The sequence below is a fragment of the Erigeron canadensis genome, chromosome 2 (genome assembly GCF_010389155.1).
Source record: "Erigeron canadensis isolate Cc75 chromosome 2, C_canadensis_v1, whole genome shotgun sequence".
Lineage (NCBI taxonomy): Eukaryota > Viridiplantae > Streptophyta > Magnoliopsida > Asterales > Asteraceae > Erigeron > Erigeron canadensis.
In genome coordinates this window covers 34,359,169-34,378,637 of record NC_057762.1, presented here as the reverse complement: position 1 = coordinate 34,378,637, position 19,469 = coordinate 34,359,169, and the positions used below count along the sequence as shown (strand labels likewise).

General features: G+C 30.5%; 1 protein-coding gene across 1 annotated transcript; it reads right to left on the bottom strand.

The window, feature by feature from the left end:
• Nucleotides 1-4,642: 4,642 nt before the first annotated feature.
• LOC122586585 (mitogen-activated protein kinase kinase kinase 20-like) lies at nt 4,643-5,978 on the bottom strand. Its single transcript, XM_043758570.1, has one exon. It carries the CDS (start codon nt 5,865-5,867, stop codon nt 4,863-4,865), a length of 1,005 nt encoding a protein of 334 aa, XP_043614505.1. The 5' UTR covers nt 5,868-5,978; the 3' UTR covers nt 4,643-4,862.
• Nucleotides 5,979-19,469: the final 13,491 nt, after the last annotated feature.

The following is a 19,469-nucleotide window of genomic DNA, read 5'->3' as shown; positions in this document are numbered from 1 at the left end:
GAAAAAAATTAATGTAGATATATCATTCCCACATATCTTTAGGTCTATTTATCATGTTTTATTATTAATTTTAAAATAAGTTAGGTTATTAATGAGCTTTTTTCTAAGGAAGGAAATGAAATGAATTTATAAGATTTGAAAGACTTTCTAGTTATTTTTAGACTAAAAATTATTTTCTCATTTTTAGATGATTTGAAAAGGTTCTCTGTCTTATATTCTCATCTTATATATATATATTTCTTTATTTCTTTTCAAATGCGACTCGAAAACAGAGCGTAAATGAATTTAAAACCATGAGCATATTCTTTAAGTTATAAATTTTGGTTTGTTATAAATGAAACACAATGAACGCAAAATATCTGCTTTTCGAAAATTGCTGTCTGCACATGTTCAATTTGATATTAATATAAGACATTCAAAATATCCATCTTTCGAAGATCGCTATCCAGACATGTTTAATACATGTATAAATTTAACGGCACTTGATGGTTGATAGTTTGATACCCAACCCTGACCGCCCAAGCGTTCATACCACTATACCAGACACCAGTAGTTCATATGTACCAGTGTACCACTAACATAGTGTTAACTTCTACTGGGCCTATCTATAATTGTACTATTCAATGGGCCTATCTATAGTTGTATACTATTCAATTGGCTACAACTAACATATAACTCCTGGACTCATCTTTTCTTAAGATAAGCCCAATCATTTGTACCACGGAAATCGTATTCACCTAATCAGTAATCACCCATACATAAACTGAGATAAAAGGTCTTTCATACCATCATCGTAGTCGTAGATCACTCTTCCAGGGGACAAGAAAACTAAAAACGTTGTTGAAGGTTAACTGTAACTAATGTAAATTTATAAAATTAGCATGTAATTTAGTGGTATGCAGTTCAATAAAAATATAACTTTTTTTTTTCCCATTTTAGTAAGTGAGAATGAAGATTAAACATTTTAGTCGGTTTTTAGTGCACGATAGTGTGGAATTGACTATTAAAAAAAAGTATATAATTGGAGTATTGTTATTGTATATATATATATATAAAGATATGTAACTAATTTTAATTTGATGTAATAAATGCAATGTTTTAGCATAACTAATATTATGTAATTAATGTTAATATTGTTTCATATAAAGTTTGTTTAAATAGCACATTGGAAATATAAATGAACAAAAAAATTGATTAGAATTTAATGTTATAGGGTTTATTTAGTAAATGAGGGTTTCTATAGCATATCCCCTTTAAATTAGTACTTCATTTTCTCAAAATCAGATTTTGTTACATTTTTTTTTTTCATATGTAAGCTTGAATTAACTAAGAAGGTGCGTATCACAAAAAAAAAGGGTCAAATATTGTTTGCTTTACTAGAACGCCAATGGGAATGTGGAGGAGGATGGTCTTCTTCAAGAGAAAATGAAAATTGAAAAGGGTCGGTAATATTTGACCAAATTATATAAATAGAAGTTTTCCTACGTTAGATGGAAGCTAAATATAGTTAAAGTGGTTGACATTTAAGAAACGAACTATGCAATTAATAATATAAAACCATTAATTATTTAAGATTTATTATTTATGTACTTTCACTTTTCTCTCATATTACTTCATTATATTTTGTGTCAATATTACAAGTTTGATAATAAAATGATTTAAATTGAACTATAGATAAATTTTCAATAACATATGATGACAAAAATGGTCCTATCTACGAAATGATTTAAAGATAACTTAAACAACTAACTCTAATCGAAATCATCACTTACTAGTACGAATACAAAAAAGATGTCGTAAATATACGATTACCATATTGAAACGTTATAAAAAGATGTATATCATCATTATATATTTGTATTCTATGACCCAACCGTATCTCATTCTTCTGGAAATAAAAAGGTTTCACACAGCACAAGCAAGACTAATTAACAAGGTCTGAACACAAAGGTTGTATGTATCTCGTTTCTTCCATCGAATCTAATCAAAATAATAAAAGTGAACTTTGAGTAATTAAGCAAATATTATCTCTGCTTTCTAATTACTCAATTATTTTTTCGCTTAAAACAGGTAGGGCTAGATGAGTTGAAAAATCTTTTGCTTTTGGAAATTGCAGTCATGAGTAAGATTTTAATCTCTACAAAAATTGCTGACGGTCCTCTGAAAATATTCTCTCATTTTTTTGCTAGAAATTTTCAATTTTGTATTTACTAAAGGTATAATTAAGTACCACACCTTTTTAATCTTTTAACACCAATTGACACATAGGATCAGTAACACGTTTCTACATAGATTTATTGATAACTCAATAGAAACTATTTGTATTTGCATCAATTATCACTGAGATTGAAGTTAACAAACCAAAAAAAAAAAAAAATTCTAGCAAGACAAACAAAGGCTACATATATTGTAACTTGTATATTTGAATATACGAAAAAAAGGTACCCTCACATTGCGGCGGTGATAGAGGTATCAGCGGTGGGGGTGATGTAATGATGGCGACGGTGGTGGCGGTGACGGATGGTGGCGGCGAGCGTCGATGGCGGCGATGGCGGCAGCGAAGATTGGCGGTGGCGCTGCTGAGCCATGAAAATTATTGATGTAATGTGACTATGATATATAATAGAGTCGTGCCCATCCAAATTGGTTTGGACCTACCCGGTTCGACCAAAACTGAAATCGAGTTCGGTCAAAACCGATTTTGACCAAATCGATTCGGTTCCTAAGCCAAACCGGTGGTTTGAGACCGCTTCAGGGTTTCTAGGGCCCAATCGGTTTCAATACCGGTTCCACCAAACCGGTTTCGCCAAACCGTTTGAGAAATCGATTTCAAACGATTCGGTCCGAGATACCGTTTTCACTTAATTTCAAGTGTTCTTTGTGAAATAACTTGGAGTTTTTTGTGTTAATTCACTAGATATTATTATTTGGATGGTATCTTGGGTCCTAATATCAAGTCATTAGCATTCACGTGGCTGAAAAATGAATTATGTAGTTAAAAAATGACTTTATAGCATTTTTAGTATTTTTAGTGAGTTTTTACTTAATTTTAAGTGTTTTTTGTGAAATAACTTGGAGTTTTTTGTGTTAATTCACTAAATATTATCATTTGGAAGGTATCTTGGGTCCTAGTCTCGAGTCATTAGCAATCATGTGGTCGAAAACGATTAAGTAGTTAAAACTAACAGGTTCGGTTTTTTGAATTGGTTTGGACCCGAACCGGTCCCAAACCGACCCTATCAGTTCGAAATGGGTCGGGTTGTCAAGCCTCCAAATCAGTTCCAAACTGGTTCGGGTTTGACCGAAAACCGATTTGGGTCAACACCCCTCCAAACCGGTTTGGACCGTGTTGGGTCCGGGTCGGGCCCAAAACCGAAAAATGGCCACGGCTGATACATCATGCATTAGAATGTGTACATTGTTGAAACTTAAAATCAATATTAAAATTTTAAGTTTAATGTTGAAAATCAAAAATAGATTTGCTTTATAATATAAATATATATAGATAGATATGTTTTTTATATAGGTTTTAGGTAAAATAAAACAAGTATTAATCACCGTGCATCATAAAAATCATCGTACATCAATTGCCTCGTGAATCTTCGTGCATCCATTTAACTATGATCTAAGGGTCAAGATCTTGTTTTATGTTAATACTTGTTTTACAATACCCAACCACTTGTTATATAATTTTAATAGGGGAAAAGTTAGATAAAGCATACAGTACCTATATTAGGTAAAGCAAGAGGATTATGTAAAACTCAGGAGAAGGCTATGTAAAATTCAGGAGGAGGTATGTATGTTTATCAAATTCAAAGGTTTAACTTATGACTTGTTTTAAAATGACAGTACATAAGCTTAGGTAAAATTTGCAGTATGGATCATTTTCCCATCTTTATATGTGTATTGTACATTAGATAACAATTAACGACGACCAAATGACCAATAATGTGGTAAAGCAAGGTGCTCTGTATATTGTACTAAAAATGAACATTAAAATAAAAAATAAAAGGATTTCTTTTAAGAGTAAGGCCCTGTAATAGGATCCAAGCCTGCAAAAGAAGCAATTTGTGACAAAAAGATCTTTGCTTTGAGCCTTTGCTTTGCTTTAAAAACCCTAACATGATTCTTGCAAGTTACATCTCTAACTTTTTTATGAATAATTAAAAAACTTAAATAGTCTTTAACAAATATTTAAATTACAACCCCATATTCATTCGTCCAAATGATTGGGTTTTCTTACAATGATTTATTGGCTATGAGTTGTCGAATATTTCTCATAGGCTATCACATATATATGCATCAATAGAATAACATCAAAATTTTCACTTATTTTATAATGGTGATCTTATTAACTGCGATAAAAATCGTTAAAGTTAAGAGTCATTAAAACAAAAGAAATGAACAGGACAAATTAAAGTGATGAAAAACTTTTATTTTGCACTTTTATTTGTAAAAGTTAGAAAGCGTAATTTTATAGTTGGTTCATGAACGGTTTAGGACCAAACTAGATAGTTAACTTTATGCAACAAAAACTATTGCAAATACATCAAAGTTGAACTGCGATAGTTGCCAAAATCTTGAAGAGAAAGAAAAGTAAATTCCAAATTTGGAAATGGAAATTGGAACTTGCAAAAATGCAGAAGAATAAATTAGAATGAAGTCATATAGAAACAAAGTCATGTGTATGTATGTATACCTTTCATATATCTATCTGTATTTACAACTAGATTGGCAACAAAATATGCCACCACAATTACTACATCAACTATTTATATAATATATAACTAATAAAAAATTCAGTGTCAAAATTTTTTTAAAGAATTAATCCCCCAATTCTTTGAATCTGCCTTGTGCTGACATCATCTTACTTTTACCCAACTGTTTGAAACAACAGACCAATTGGGTTTCTGATCTGTCAGCAGCTGCCCCAATCTCGTCGTCGCCGGCAACCCACACCGGAATTCTTCAATTTCCGGCGTGGAAGCTTCCGATTCCCAATCAGGGAAATCAAATACCTCCCTTGGCGATATTTGATTCTCTGTTTCTTTCTCGAATGAAACAGTACTTACAAAAGGATGATTCAAAAGCATCTCAGCCGTCCATCTTTTACTTGGGTCTTTCACAAAACATTTCAACAAAAAATCTTTTCCCGTGTCGGATAATTTCGCGGGAATTTCCGGGATTTCCGCGCCAACACCGACTTTCATTAAAAGACCACTTATGTCTGAAACATCCCAAATTGGTGTACCTGTGATCAATTCTGTTATCAAACATCCAACTGCCCATATATCTGCTGCTGCTTCTTGCTCCCCATTAATAACTGTCTCTGGCGCCATATAAATAGGCGTACCACGAATTTCATATTTTTTATTATTATTATTATCTTTCAGCTCTGAAGTAACACCCAATGTCGTCTTCTTAGCTAGCCCAAAATCGGCTATTTTAACGTCACCAGTTCCAACTAATAAAACATTTTGTAACTTGATGTCACAATGGACAAATCCATTTTGGTGAATATATTTCAAACCTTTCAAAATAGAATTCGCGTAACGCCGTACATTATTTTCCGACAATTTCTTTACTTGTTCTGATAAAGCCCCACCAGAAGCATACTCTAATGAGACATTATACAATTTCTGACCATTTTCTATTGTAATTGAATCGCCATAACATTGAATAATCTCTGGGCAATCTTTAAGTTGTTCCAAGATTAATCTCTCATTGACTAATGATTCAGAATGAGACACCCCACATGATTTTACTGCAATTAGAGAAGGAACCTCTGAATTTTGACACGTGGGCTTTGCTAAACTCACAGTTGCAAAACTTCCATGGCCAATTCTTTTACCTCTAACCCACTCCATTAGAAGATGTAAAATTAAATTTGAGTTTTTGGTAAAATGATTTCTAGAATTTGTTATTTGATGGTTTCTTTTGTTGTTGTTGTTGAGAGAACAGAGAATGTGAAGTTTTGATGATTGTTGGAAGAGATCTCTGATATTTGTTTATATATTTGTTTATATAGGCGTGTGTGGAGATTGGAATGCAAGTTGGATTTGGAATTATTTAATTTATTTATGTGAAAATGAATTAAATAAAATTTTTGATGATGATGGGAAATATTGGGAGCACGTGAAAATTAAGGATATTTATTTGGGAAACTTTGGCTGCGGAAATAGCGTACACAAGTTTGGAATGCGGTTGACATCGTTTGGGGTAAAATAGGTATTTTAAAGTGTGAATTGTTGTCATGCTTAGTTGCTTACTTTGCTTAAGATATATTTTGTTTGTAATTAATCTTGTTGTGTTATTACTTAACTACCCTGTGGCTTGCCCTTTGTGTTGCATGAATAGCTTCACCTCTTTTGCTAATGGAATGTGACATTTTAGATATAGGGAGGGATAAATCTACAATATTATTTAGACATCTATAACAATGCATGTTTTATACAGTTGTACAATATGAAATATAATATTTATATTTGTTGTAGATGACCAAAATCTGTTGTAGATATATCACTCGATCCCTTTAGTTAGCACTAATATCTTTTTTTACTGTTGTTTTTTTAGTTCTAAACGAAAGATATATATGTAGTTAATAACATATTTTACCAAACTAAATGTCATGTATTTAGAAATGATATATTCATTATCTATCATACTAATTAAGTAATTAGTGTTGTAAATGAACATAACATTAACGATCAATTCGGTTAAATTGTTTAACAAAAAGTTCATTCGTATTCATTTGTTTAGTAAACGGACAAACATAAACAAGTTATTATTGTTATTTTAGTTAATTTTTAGTGTGTAAACTGTAAAAGTTTTCAGATATTTAAGTAATGTGTTAAAAGATGAAATTTTTGAATAAAGTCAATCATTTCTAAATTATAAAAGTTTTATTCTTATTTAGAAAGACTTATATTGATGATATATGAGATCGAGTAAAGAAGTTTAGCCTTATCTACTTGGATATGTATATTTCCACTTAAATAATAGGCTCAACTTTGACTTCTCGGGTCTTAAGAAAAGTCATCCAAATTGTGGTATTAAATTCAAACAGAAATGCATCACTGACCGAATATAAAATGTTTAAAAGATCAATACTGGAAGGCTCGTGATATAAGATTTATTGGAAAGTAATTACTGGAAGATCTTTGCATGGTATGAATCTAACTATTAAGTAGTTAATTAGTGAAAATGACATGCATAATCCTAGTTCAAAGTATGTAGAGACGTGAAACATGTTGCATACGATAAATAAACTAATTTGACCCCATCCAATAGTCAGATTCACAACTTGTTTTAGTGTGACAAGTGACAACTGATGGCCGTTCATATCTTAACTAGTCGCCGGATAGATAAATATACTGATTTAGTTCTCTACAAATATCTCTTTATTGTTATGTATGGCTGCTGGCCTTTTTCATTACTTAATTAGCAACTCTTAACTAAATTACAAAGTCAAAGTGGTTTTTAGATGTGGGTCAAAAGTTAGAGTTTGGATAGAATACATATAATTAAAGGTAAGTTCTAAGAAGTTACTTTATTTCTTTCAATAAATTTTATTAAATAATTTAATAATTAGAACAATATTATTTTCAAAGTATATACTGCACTATTGTGGAAAATGAATCTAAATATGTAATTGCTTTGCCAATTTTCATAATATATATGTGTAGATATTGTATACATGTTTATATATATATATATATATATATATAAAGAAGTGTTAAATTGAAAACAGGGTGCGAAACCAAAACCATGAAAGGAAAGCATAAATAAATACGAGGATTTCAACAACATGGAATTGTGTGACTTGAAAGGCATTAAACAACCCGTCTCTCCTTTTTCATAACCCAATATTCATGTGAAATTCTGTTGGTAACTGTAATGACTTTTTGGTAAATAAACATAATAAAATAATCCTCGAATCTGATAAAAAAAAAATAGTGATTGGTTCCTAAATACCCAAAAAGATAGGGGATTACATGTGCAAATTGCAAATTGTTAGTATGGTCCCACCAACTTGGAACTACACATGCCTGGCTACTAGACTGACTTACTGCTAGTCTCTGCTTCTAGTTTTACAATTAAGTTACCCATGATTCTCTCCGTGAATATTTATTTCTACATTTTTAGCTTTGAATATAATTATTTAATAAATGAATAAGCGATCCACCATTATTCCCTTATCAATTTGTTTTTTTTTTATATTTATTTTAAACAACAATATATTAAAAAAATACGGTATCTAGCAAAGCACTAAACACCATAAAGAATACAACGGTACATAAACGAATATAATTACACCGCCTAGAATAACATCAATACTTTGAAAAACTTTCGAAACCAAATAAAGCACACCCTCGATTATAAAACAAGAAAAGGGTTAAGGAACCAATCATCCCACGAGACATGTAATTTTCTGCATCTAGTAGACACCCACAAAAATGATTGTGAAACAATGAAATCAAATAAGAACTCGTTTCTTTGAGATGCCGAAGAAAAAACCTTGTTATTTCGATACCGCCAAATCGCCCAAACCATGCAAAAGATGATTGCTTCAATACACAATTTCTTGGAGTTTTTGATATGCATGTCATCGATATTTTTTAGTATACTTGGTCTTATGGCCAATATAATATTTCTCTCTTTTAAAGACAATATATGGAGTGTATATGATATGTGCATGGTAATTAAAGAATATAAATATATAAAACTCTTTGTTTAAGAAATTATTTATACATTAAATAAATTTAATCATCCTTTAAAATTATGAACTATGATTTAAAGTAAAAAACTTCATGCATACACTTGGAAGTTATCATCATACCAAACAATATATACAAAGTACCACATATAAATACGTTTTTAAAAGGACTCCTATTGTCACATTTTTTCTTCTCTTAAATACACTCTTCAAAATATAAGGATTTATGCATAATATTACTGTTTATTGCAAAGCAACAAAGTGTATTTAGGAGAAAAAAAAGATAGAAATAGATACCCACGTATTAATTAACCACAATATGCATAAGTCTCGAATTTACAAGTCTCGTTCACCATAGTACAAAAAAGTTATAATGATATTACGATATTTACATAGCACAACATATAGTATAAGATAAGATACTCGTAATATATTTTTATAAATAATAATCCAACTCCCTAGGAGAGGCTATATGACACAACTTGTTCAAGTTGCCCACTTTTCACCCTTGATTTTTCCTTAGCATTAAGTTTTCTAAGTTTACTATATTGGGCCATACTATTTCCATTCTGATAGAAACTTCAATTTGCACTTAAAGATATTATAAACAAATAAACAAAAAGGTGACCGTTGTTGAAACTTGAAATTGTGAAAATAAGAAATCAATGATATATGTTCTATGCAGTCTCTGTTTATTATATTTTATTTTCCGCCGAGACCCTCATCATTATTCCAATAGTAAGAAGGCACACATCAATTTCCTCACATCTAATACATGAATCTAAGGAAAATAGAAGGTCGGAAAGTTATGGTTCTAAAATTCTAATGAATCTAATACAATTATACAAAACTAGCACGGTACCCGCGCTATGCGGTGGTAGTCGTGGCAGCGACGGTGTGATGGTTAGACGACTGTTGGTGGTGGAGCGGCGGTGAGTTGTGTATATAATTGATGTAAAAGGTTAATGGACATATTTTAAATGATAAAGAACTGACAGTGTAATTTAATCATTAATGTTAAGAGGATAGTGTATATAAAAGTATTTTAAGGGGTGTTAAGTAAAAATATTACATATTTTCAATATTATAAAAAATAAAAAGGGCTATTTTTTTTATAATATAGTATATATATATATATAATGTTATTTTACGCACTTACTTGAAAAAGTTATTTGTTTGTTTTTATCCTGATCAAGTCAGTTGATGGACGTAACATCTTAGTAGATAGAAAGTACTAATATTCTAGATGGACAAATTACGGGGTTTTTTGTGTGAGTGTATGATTTAAACATACTTTAATAGAGATTGATAGATTGACTGCTATCTATTTATCTAATAAGATACGTGTCATGAATTAATTGGAAAAATTATACAATATATTAGTTGTAATTAACATGAGTAAAAAGGTTTAATGTTAAACGGAAAGGGAGTTAGAATAGTAAATGTATATAATATAACTATAATATTTTGTACCCTTAATCCTTTTTATTTAACCTAATACTCACTCCTTATTAATCCTCAATTTTTTTAATATTTATTTAATAAAAAATGGCCGACCTTTAATAAAAAAAATCTTATAAGCCAACAAATGTTAACCATTATCTACGACTCCGTGTTGTGCATGTATGAACTCACTACAAACAATATTGCATTTGTTCACACTTTTAGGTGAGTGTGAATAAATTAAAAATTTGTCACGCTTTTTAGTGTGTAGAAATATATTGAATTAAAAGTGTATGGAAAATTCTACACACTTTTTAGTGTTTAGAAATTTTCACACACTTTTAATTCAATATATTTATACACACTAAAAACCGTGACAAAATTTTTAATTTGTTCACACTCACCTAAAAGTGTGAACAAATGCAATATGATTTGTAGTGACTATTTCGGAGTGGAACAACCCGAAGAAAAATCAAAATGTTCGAGATGGTATTTGTTGATAAATTGGTATGTATTTTTTAATTATAGACTCTACACTTTTTGTTTCTCTTTTATTTAACTAAAGTTGAAAAAAAAATGTAAACTGGAATCCATATTTATATGGAGTAAACTTTCATATGTTTCTTCTTTAGCTTTGATATTGTTTAAGTTGTGATATTGGTCATACACTTTTTGTTTCTCTTTTTATTTAGCTAAAATTGACAAAAAAAAAAAAAGGTAAACTGAAAACAATATTTATATAAAGTTAATTTTCATATGTTTTTTCTTTAGCTTTCGTATTCATTAAGTTGTGATATTGGTCATACATTTTTTATTTCTCTTTTTATTTAACTAAAATTGACAAAAAAAAAGGGGAGGGGGAACTGAAATCAATATTTATATGGATTTAATTTTAAAATGTTTCTTCTTTACTTTTCGTATTAATTAAGTTGTGATATTGGTGATATACATTTTGTTTCATAATTATTAAAAAATTTATATATATCTTGAGACTACCCGTCCAATTGACGGGTCTGAGCACTATTATCATATATCCAAACCCAGACAATAAATCTAATAATTAATTTTAAGATAAAAAAATTGAAAATTTTAATACGTAAAAGATCAGGAATATAATAATTAGATGACGCATCCAGTTAATTACAAAAAGGCATAATAAGATAACTAATCATCTATTACATTAAGGAATATAGTTAGACCAAGCATATGCATTAGGAACAAAATTAGAAGAAGCATATGCATTAGGAATATAACTAGCTAGATGCGATGCGTTTAGAGCTAGCTTGACATTGGAGATTGAGTGTAACCAAAGCCATGTGGGAAATAAATTGAAAAGGTAAAACATAGGGGTGGCCGGATACTTGATAGGATGTCATATTGTCATGTAGAAGCTAAGCATGCATGTGCATTTATGGAAAGATTTGGAAGAGGCAACCCACGGACAAGTTGGCATCCAAATTTGCAACCCTTCACAACTACGCATGTTACTTGTTTTATCATTTATCAATATGAAAACTATTGTAAACACTGGGTTTTACTTGATTCATCTTTGAAATTTTCTTTCTTGCATACATATAAGAGTGTTAGTACATAGTGGACCAATGGTGTATGGACAAGGCCGAAGACCAATCACCTAGGACGGGTTTCAACTTTCAACAATTTATCAAAACCACATTAAATCAATAACCTACATTACTCCCCCGCCGCCACTACCACCACCACCTGTCACGGCCATTGCCGGCCGGGAAAAATGCGAAGACGTCAAAGAGCAAAGACCTCAAATAGGGCGAAGGCGAGAGACGCAAAAAAAGCGCACGCCCGGGAAAAAAAAGCGCACTAAGAAAATAAATATAAAGTATTTATATATAGTGAAAAATAATAGTAAAAAAGCTCAAATGTCATTTATAAACCAAATATCATTCAAAAAATATAAACTTTCGACCAAAAACTTCAAATTATTAGACTATGGTCACTTATCTGTGTCGTCTTTTCCCTCATTTTATATTTTCACTATCTTCTTTTATCTTTTTAAACAACTATGGTCACTCCTTTTGGCCGGAAAATATTAGATCTAGCCACGATTTGGCCGATTCTTGAATGATTTAGTCGAATGTTGACCTATTTAATCGCCGTTGACCACCACAGTTGTCCGTCGTTTGACCGCCATTTTCATGGTCGACTTGGGCCTAGGGTTTTTGGCGCTGGAGGTGCGCCTCGCCTGCCTTTTGCGCCTAGGTGCAAAAGGCGCTCGCCTTTGACAACACTGGTCTCAACGTATTTTAATAAGTGGAACCTTTTCACATACATATACAATTTTGTTTTACCAATCAATTAGACCGTTAAGTTTCCATGTATTTCCGGTGTTAGTTTTTTAGGGCCCCCTACATCGTAAATTTCTCGATCTGCTATATTAATATCGTATTGTGATATTAACAATTAGATGGGCTAGTGTGGTGGTAGGATGAGCAAGGTGGATGTTTCTACACCGGGTTTTGGTGGGTGTTTTCAATTTACATTTTTTTTTTTTTTAAGTATCGGGGTAGTGTGAAGTATAGTTTTTAGGTGTTGCATGATTCATGTTTTGGGGTTATTTTTAGTTTTTTTACAATATGGTGTGATTATTTGTAATGCTGACGTGAGAGTGATATAACACATCATTTTGGTGTAGTTGTTGGTTGGTGTGACCATTATTAATGTTCTAATATTTATACAAGTAAATCTTAGATTATATATATTCATAGATTATAGTCATAAATTTTTGTGTTTATCGACAGACATAATGGGACGGATAGAAGAATTGAAGTACAGACCATCGAAACAAAAAGAGACCAAACGCACATAAACTTCAAGCAGTAACGTTATCTCATCAAACGCAAAACTCATCGTCATCTAGTTAATTAAATAGGATGCCTGCCACTTCATATACCGAGCCTCCACCAAGCTCATTGAGCTCCGGCCCACACCGTATATTAATTCCACCTTGTAAATTGTAATAGAACATCTCCTATACAAGCACACTTCAAAATTAACTTAAAATTAAAACTCATAATACATAAATTATCATCCGTATAGTACGTATAGTATATATACACTTTATTTGAGTTTTGGCTCTTGCGATAGGTAGAATAATTTCCACAGTGAACTCTTACTAAATAAGTTTCATTTGGTGTCACTTTCCGTTTTTCTTCTTTTACATGTTTATAAATTTTACTTCTAATGAAACTCTAGTTAAATGTTATCGATTTTTTAAATTTCAAATGTCAATTATATATATATACACAATGCAATCATAAACAGGGGAAGTGTAGACAACAGTGGTGGAGTAACCCAAAACAAAATTAATAAGACTACATTTACAAAGACCTGATGCATTTTTATAAAAGAGAAAATCACATGGTTAGCCAAATTTCATTGTGATTATATCAAATTAGCCAAGTTTTTTTGGATTTTCACAGAATAGTCAACAAAATCGCAATAATTTGACAAAATCGCAATGAGATCTTCAAAATCGCAATAAGAACATCAAAATCGCAATAAGATTCTACAAAATCGCAATAAGATTCTACAAAATCGCAATGAGATTCCGAAGAATCGCAATGAGATTATGAGAATCGCAATGCGATTCTTCTGCAGAATCTGTATGAGATCCTGTAGAATCTCTACGAGATCCTGCATAATCTCTATAAGATTCTTCTACAGAATCTCTATGAGATCATCAGAATCGCATAAAGATTCTTAGAATCGCATTGCGATTCTTAGAATCTTGTTGCGGTTCTTCAAAATTTCATTGCGATTTTGTAGATATCATTGCAATTTTGTCAGGTTATTGCGATTTCGTTAGTTATTTTGTGAAAATCCAAAAAAACTTGGCTAATTTGATATAATCGCAATAAAATTTGGCTAATCATGTGATTTTCTCTTTATAAAATCATACTTATGTAATGGAAATTTACACTACGTAAAAAATAAATGGTATGATTCACTGGTATCCTGGCTACCTAAGTCGGCCCTTTAATAGACAGTCTTATCATGTCTACGGATAAAAAACTACATCTAAAAAAATGTCCGCTTTGAATATTGTACACAGTTTTAATTCATTGTCATTCGATTCAACCATTATTCTACGAAAGCTTAAATAAGTTAATAATTTGAAAAAACAAATAAATAATTCCCAGAAAAAGTGATAAACTTCTTGGCACATGACCAATTTACCACGACAACGTACCGAAAACACGTTTTCGGGTCTGGTCACTCTTTACTGTCTATACCACATGTTCCCACTTTCTTTGCCCCCCTCATTTTTTACGCATGACCACATTTGTTTAATATTTTCTTTGTTATTTTGTTATTCTAAAACACATATAATACAATGTATCAATTTAATCGTAAATGTTATATTTTAGATATCATGTATCACGACTAACGACTCATCGTTTGGTTCACTTAAGTTACCATGGGTTACTTATAGATTATGATGATTAAAGTAAGCAATTTGTTAACCATTATTATAAAGAATTTGCTAGTGATTACATTTTGGGCAATGATTAAGCTTATTAATAAGTTTTGAACTAATTTAGGTTGTCTACATGAACTGATCGTTCTATACTTCATATTTAAGATTTGAAAGAGCACCACAAATCGCCTTTTCGAAACAACCTTTCTAATTGTTTAGATTTTTATGTTAGTACGTTATGTCGTAGTCAGTTCATTTTCGTACCATAGTAGCCTACTTACTAATGTGAAGGTTAACTAATTCAATTGTGATTGGGACCCTCAAGTATTCATGAGTCTCATATCTCGTACATAAGTACAACATTGTGTGTAAATCTATGATTGATACACATTGTCATTGGCAATATATCTAATATCACGTTTGTTTCACATAATGTTTTTAAAATAAATGAAATCTGTTAAAGGAATTGAATATGATGGAATGAAATTTGACAGAATGTTTTCATTTTTTGAAAATTTAAGTGACGGAAGTAATGAGATTCTTTCCCCCATTCACATGGAATGGAGATTCCATCAAAATGCTAACATTCCAACGGAACGGTATTCCTTCATCATTGAATAACCAAACGTATTAAAAAATGAAATTCAATTCCAACTCCATTAGATTCCATCAAAATCTGCGAACCAAACATGACCTAAGTGTTTTTCTGAGAATAATAATTAAGTGTGAAAAATATATAACACATTTGTCGGTCATGTATTAATTGTCCCAGTAACGAAATTTTCACAAAAAAAGAAGCTATATGGCACTCCATGTAGGTAGCTATGTTAGCATCATTTTTTCCTCTGAAATTTTAAACCAACTTGATTTTCCGTAAGTCAACTAGAACTGCGATTATAATCCACCACAATCTAGGCTTTCTACATGATCGAACTTATCATTCTATTCTATTTGATATCTAAGATTCAAATTAAACAATACCACAAATTTGGCTTTTCCAAACAACCATTAGATTTTAATGATTATTTATGTCACAATCGGTTCATTTTCTTCATACCATGGTGGCCTATACCATGGTGGCCTACTTATGTGAAGGTTAACTAACGGAGTTGTGAACTAGTGATGATTGGGACCATCAAGTATTCATGAGTCTCATAAAACTCGTACTTAAGTACAATATATTGTGATAGCTATCAAAATTTATGATTGATGCACATTGTCTTTGGCAACATCAAGTTAATTTTCTAGTGATCAAATGAATAAGAGTGCAAATAACACATTTGTCGGAATGTACTAATGGTGGTCGGTAATGTACTAATGGTGGTCGTCAATGTTTAAAAAACCATTAATTTAGTCATATTGCTGTGAAAATTTTTTCCGGTATAATAAGAAATACCGGCCGGTATGACTATTAAAAATTTTTTTATATAAAAATTCTACAAAACTTGTTACAATATAATGAAAATAGTCAAAATACAACTATAACTCACTAAAAAATAATACCAAATACGTATTTGATAACAAAATATAAGGTTTTAAAGTTCACAAATAATTTTAAAAAATAACATTAAAGTATCATAAAAAAAAATTTAATAATTTTTTTTTTTTGAAAATACCGGAACGATAATACCAAAAAATACCAGAAATACCGACCGCTATTAGATAGTGAAGATACCATAAATATATATACCGACTTAGAATACCGAAGTACCCTCCAATATTGGTAATGTCGGTCGATATATACTGATATTTAAATATTGGTGGTATTAACGCCCACCATTTTTTATGCTTTGTAAAATAAAAATATTTGGGAGATTCTATGGGTGTATGATTGATTATAAAAGTACAAAATAAGAAGAATAAAAATTAAAACAATTAAGAGACAAAAATGAAGAAATCTGGAGAATGTGAGAATGGTCGAAGATGCAAAGAACCCCACGAAAGAGAGAGCCGACGGTGGGAAGAGAAACTTTCCAATTTGAGAGTCAATATCAAAATTACTAATGTTCAAAAAAATAAAAATAAATCAAAATTACTACTTAACGTATTTCGGTATATCATAAAGTGAGCATCACCATCGAAATTTCATAAATATAAGGTCAAGGATAGAAATGACAACCTCCATATATGGTCACCCAATTCGTATAGTACCTCACTCAATTCAATATCTATCTATAACTCTTATAAAACAATAGTTAACCAAACATTTTAAAGCTCTCTTGCAATCTAAAACTAATTTGAAAAATTGCCACATAAGATTTTATCCTATGTGTCAACTCCATATTTTTCTTTAAATAAACTATATATTTAGAAAACAAATGAACCTATATATGTTAAAATAAATAAATATATATATTGTAAGAATCTAAGATCTTCTCATAGATAAAATGATAACTTCTCTTTAGTTTAAAAAATCACGTCTATACCTAATGATATTTCATTATCTTTTTTATTCAACATTTATATGAGGTTCATTTCGTTTTTTTATGGTGATTATATAAAAGTTTGCTCAGGCCGTTGGTTAGTTGGAACTCTCATTGCATTAATCATTAGTGGCAATATTTAAAGTTTATAAGCTTTTTTATCACCACTAAATTATATTCATCTTATATGAGTTAAGAGCTTTGTGTAATACCATAACTTTATGAAAGAGTTATGTTAATTCTTTTGTTCATATCACCATGGAAATTATGTACAATCTTTGGTTTAATTCTTTTATTTTTTTTTTAATTTTATGATAATGGTTAATATAATATCTTTTTTTCTTTTGTTTTTTATCAATACAATTTTTCATTGTGATGATTAGAAAAATATTATGATGGTAGATGAAGAGTTAGTTCAAAACAAGTGTATATAACAATTAGTTTAATGATTGGATAATGAATACATTATTGTTAATTTAATTAAGTGAAATTAAATAGATTGTTCGTCCATATGTTTTTTTTATGATCATTATTGATTCATTCCATTAACTCATTTGTTCACATAATAAGTTTTTCATTAAATGTTTTTTTAAGCAAGTTTAACTGAAATCTCACTTTATTGAGCACCTTTTTAAAGCAGCCGCACATCGTGCGGGTAAAAAAATCCTAGTAAGTCTTATAAAAGTTTAATAAAATAAAGTATTTGACTAAAACATTCGAATGCATAAAACTCTAATAAGTTTAATAGGGTATAAAATTAAAATATAAATTTTTTATAGCGTAAGTTTAATATTTTGTAATGCGTACAACTTTTAAATGTTTAACTGGTAGCGTACAAGATGTTAAGTACACAATTAGTCTATGTCCTTTAAATGATACGAGTAATCTATAATGATATGTTTATACAACTTAACTAAGCCAATTTTCAAATGTTATGCATTAACGTATCCATACAGCTAACTAGAATTGGCCAAAAAATCGAGTTCCAAAAAAAATGGTCCGAATAAATCAAAATTGGGACTTGAAAAAAATCGGTTCCTCAAGAAACGATCGGTTTGAAACCGGTTCCACTTTTGGATTCAAAAATTGGTTCCGATTCTTGGACAAAAGAACCGAAAAAAAACTGATCAAACGTTGACCAAAAACTGGTTCTGCTTCTTGAGGAACCGGTTCCAGTCAATGTCAATTGTAAACGGTTTCTGTTCAGAAATAAAACCGATATGGGCACATCCGCATCTAGCTAGCTGAAGTAAGCCAATTTTTCTTCAATGTAACTTCTATACACTTATCAATGCTCTTATGTTTATAGAGCATTTGATGAAATTGTAACATTGACGTTTTATAATATTGAAAGATTTTATTATTTCTACATATAGCTACAAAGCGAATGTTTATTATATATAAATACGAGTATATTTTATACAAATAAAAAGAGATATTTTTATCTAGTAAATGTTGTTTGAATCGAAGAAGCTAGACTTACGTATTAAATTTAGGCTTACCAATTACCAGTAAGTAAACGTTTAGTGAAGCCGATCAATCTACATAAGTTTACCTCATTTCTAAATAATGTATTACACTATTTTTCAATATTAATTGATCTAAGTTATATTACTGGTAATATGAATTTTTGTATTATTCCATATAATGTACTCGTATAAATGAATTTTAATAGTCCACATACTAATAAATTTATTTATTTAAAATCAAACTACAAATCTTTAACTAAATATGAACATTAAATTAAAGAAGTAATCAATTGATTAGCAAACCACGTACTAAACTAAGACCCTAACTAATGATTAATAATTTATCAAATAAGGGGTTATGGTAAAGTAAAAGGTTGCGAGTGGGGGCCGCCATGACCGGGTCAGAACTCAGAAAGAAGCCCATATAGTCCATGAACCATCAAAGGTCAATTTGGCCGAATCTAGGAACCATCCAGTCCTGTGACTTCCATTCCAAATTGCTAGCAGTAGTATTTAAGTATTACCAAGAGGTATCAAAACGTAGGACCCATTTCACCTTCAATTTAGTTCACATGTATCGCCATGAGTCAAAATCGCACCTCCCCGAGTCCCTACGTCTAGACTTGTCAAATTTTGGCATACAACAACCACTAGTTATTATATTATATTATATATTTTTATATATAAAACTACAAACACAAAATAAATCTACCATATTTATCTCCATGTGGTTCACGTTTGTAAATTCCGTCTGCTTCTTTAGTAGTTACATGAAAATCCAAAAATGGTCTTCTCCTACCAGACCTTTGTCAACTTGTTGACAATATATATATATATATATATATCGTTTATATCGTAGAGTAGAGATCACCTCAAGTTGAAAATAAGTTGAAGGGTAAAGTTAGAATAACCTCTAATTTTTGGATTAAAATCAATGATCAATATTTAAAAATGATAATTGAATT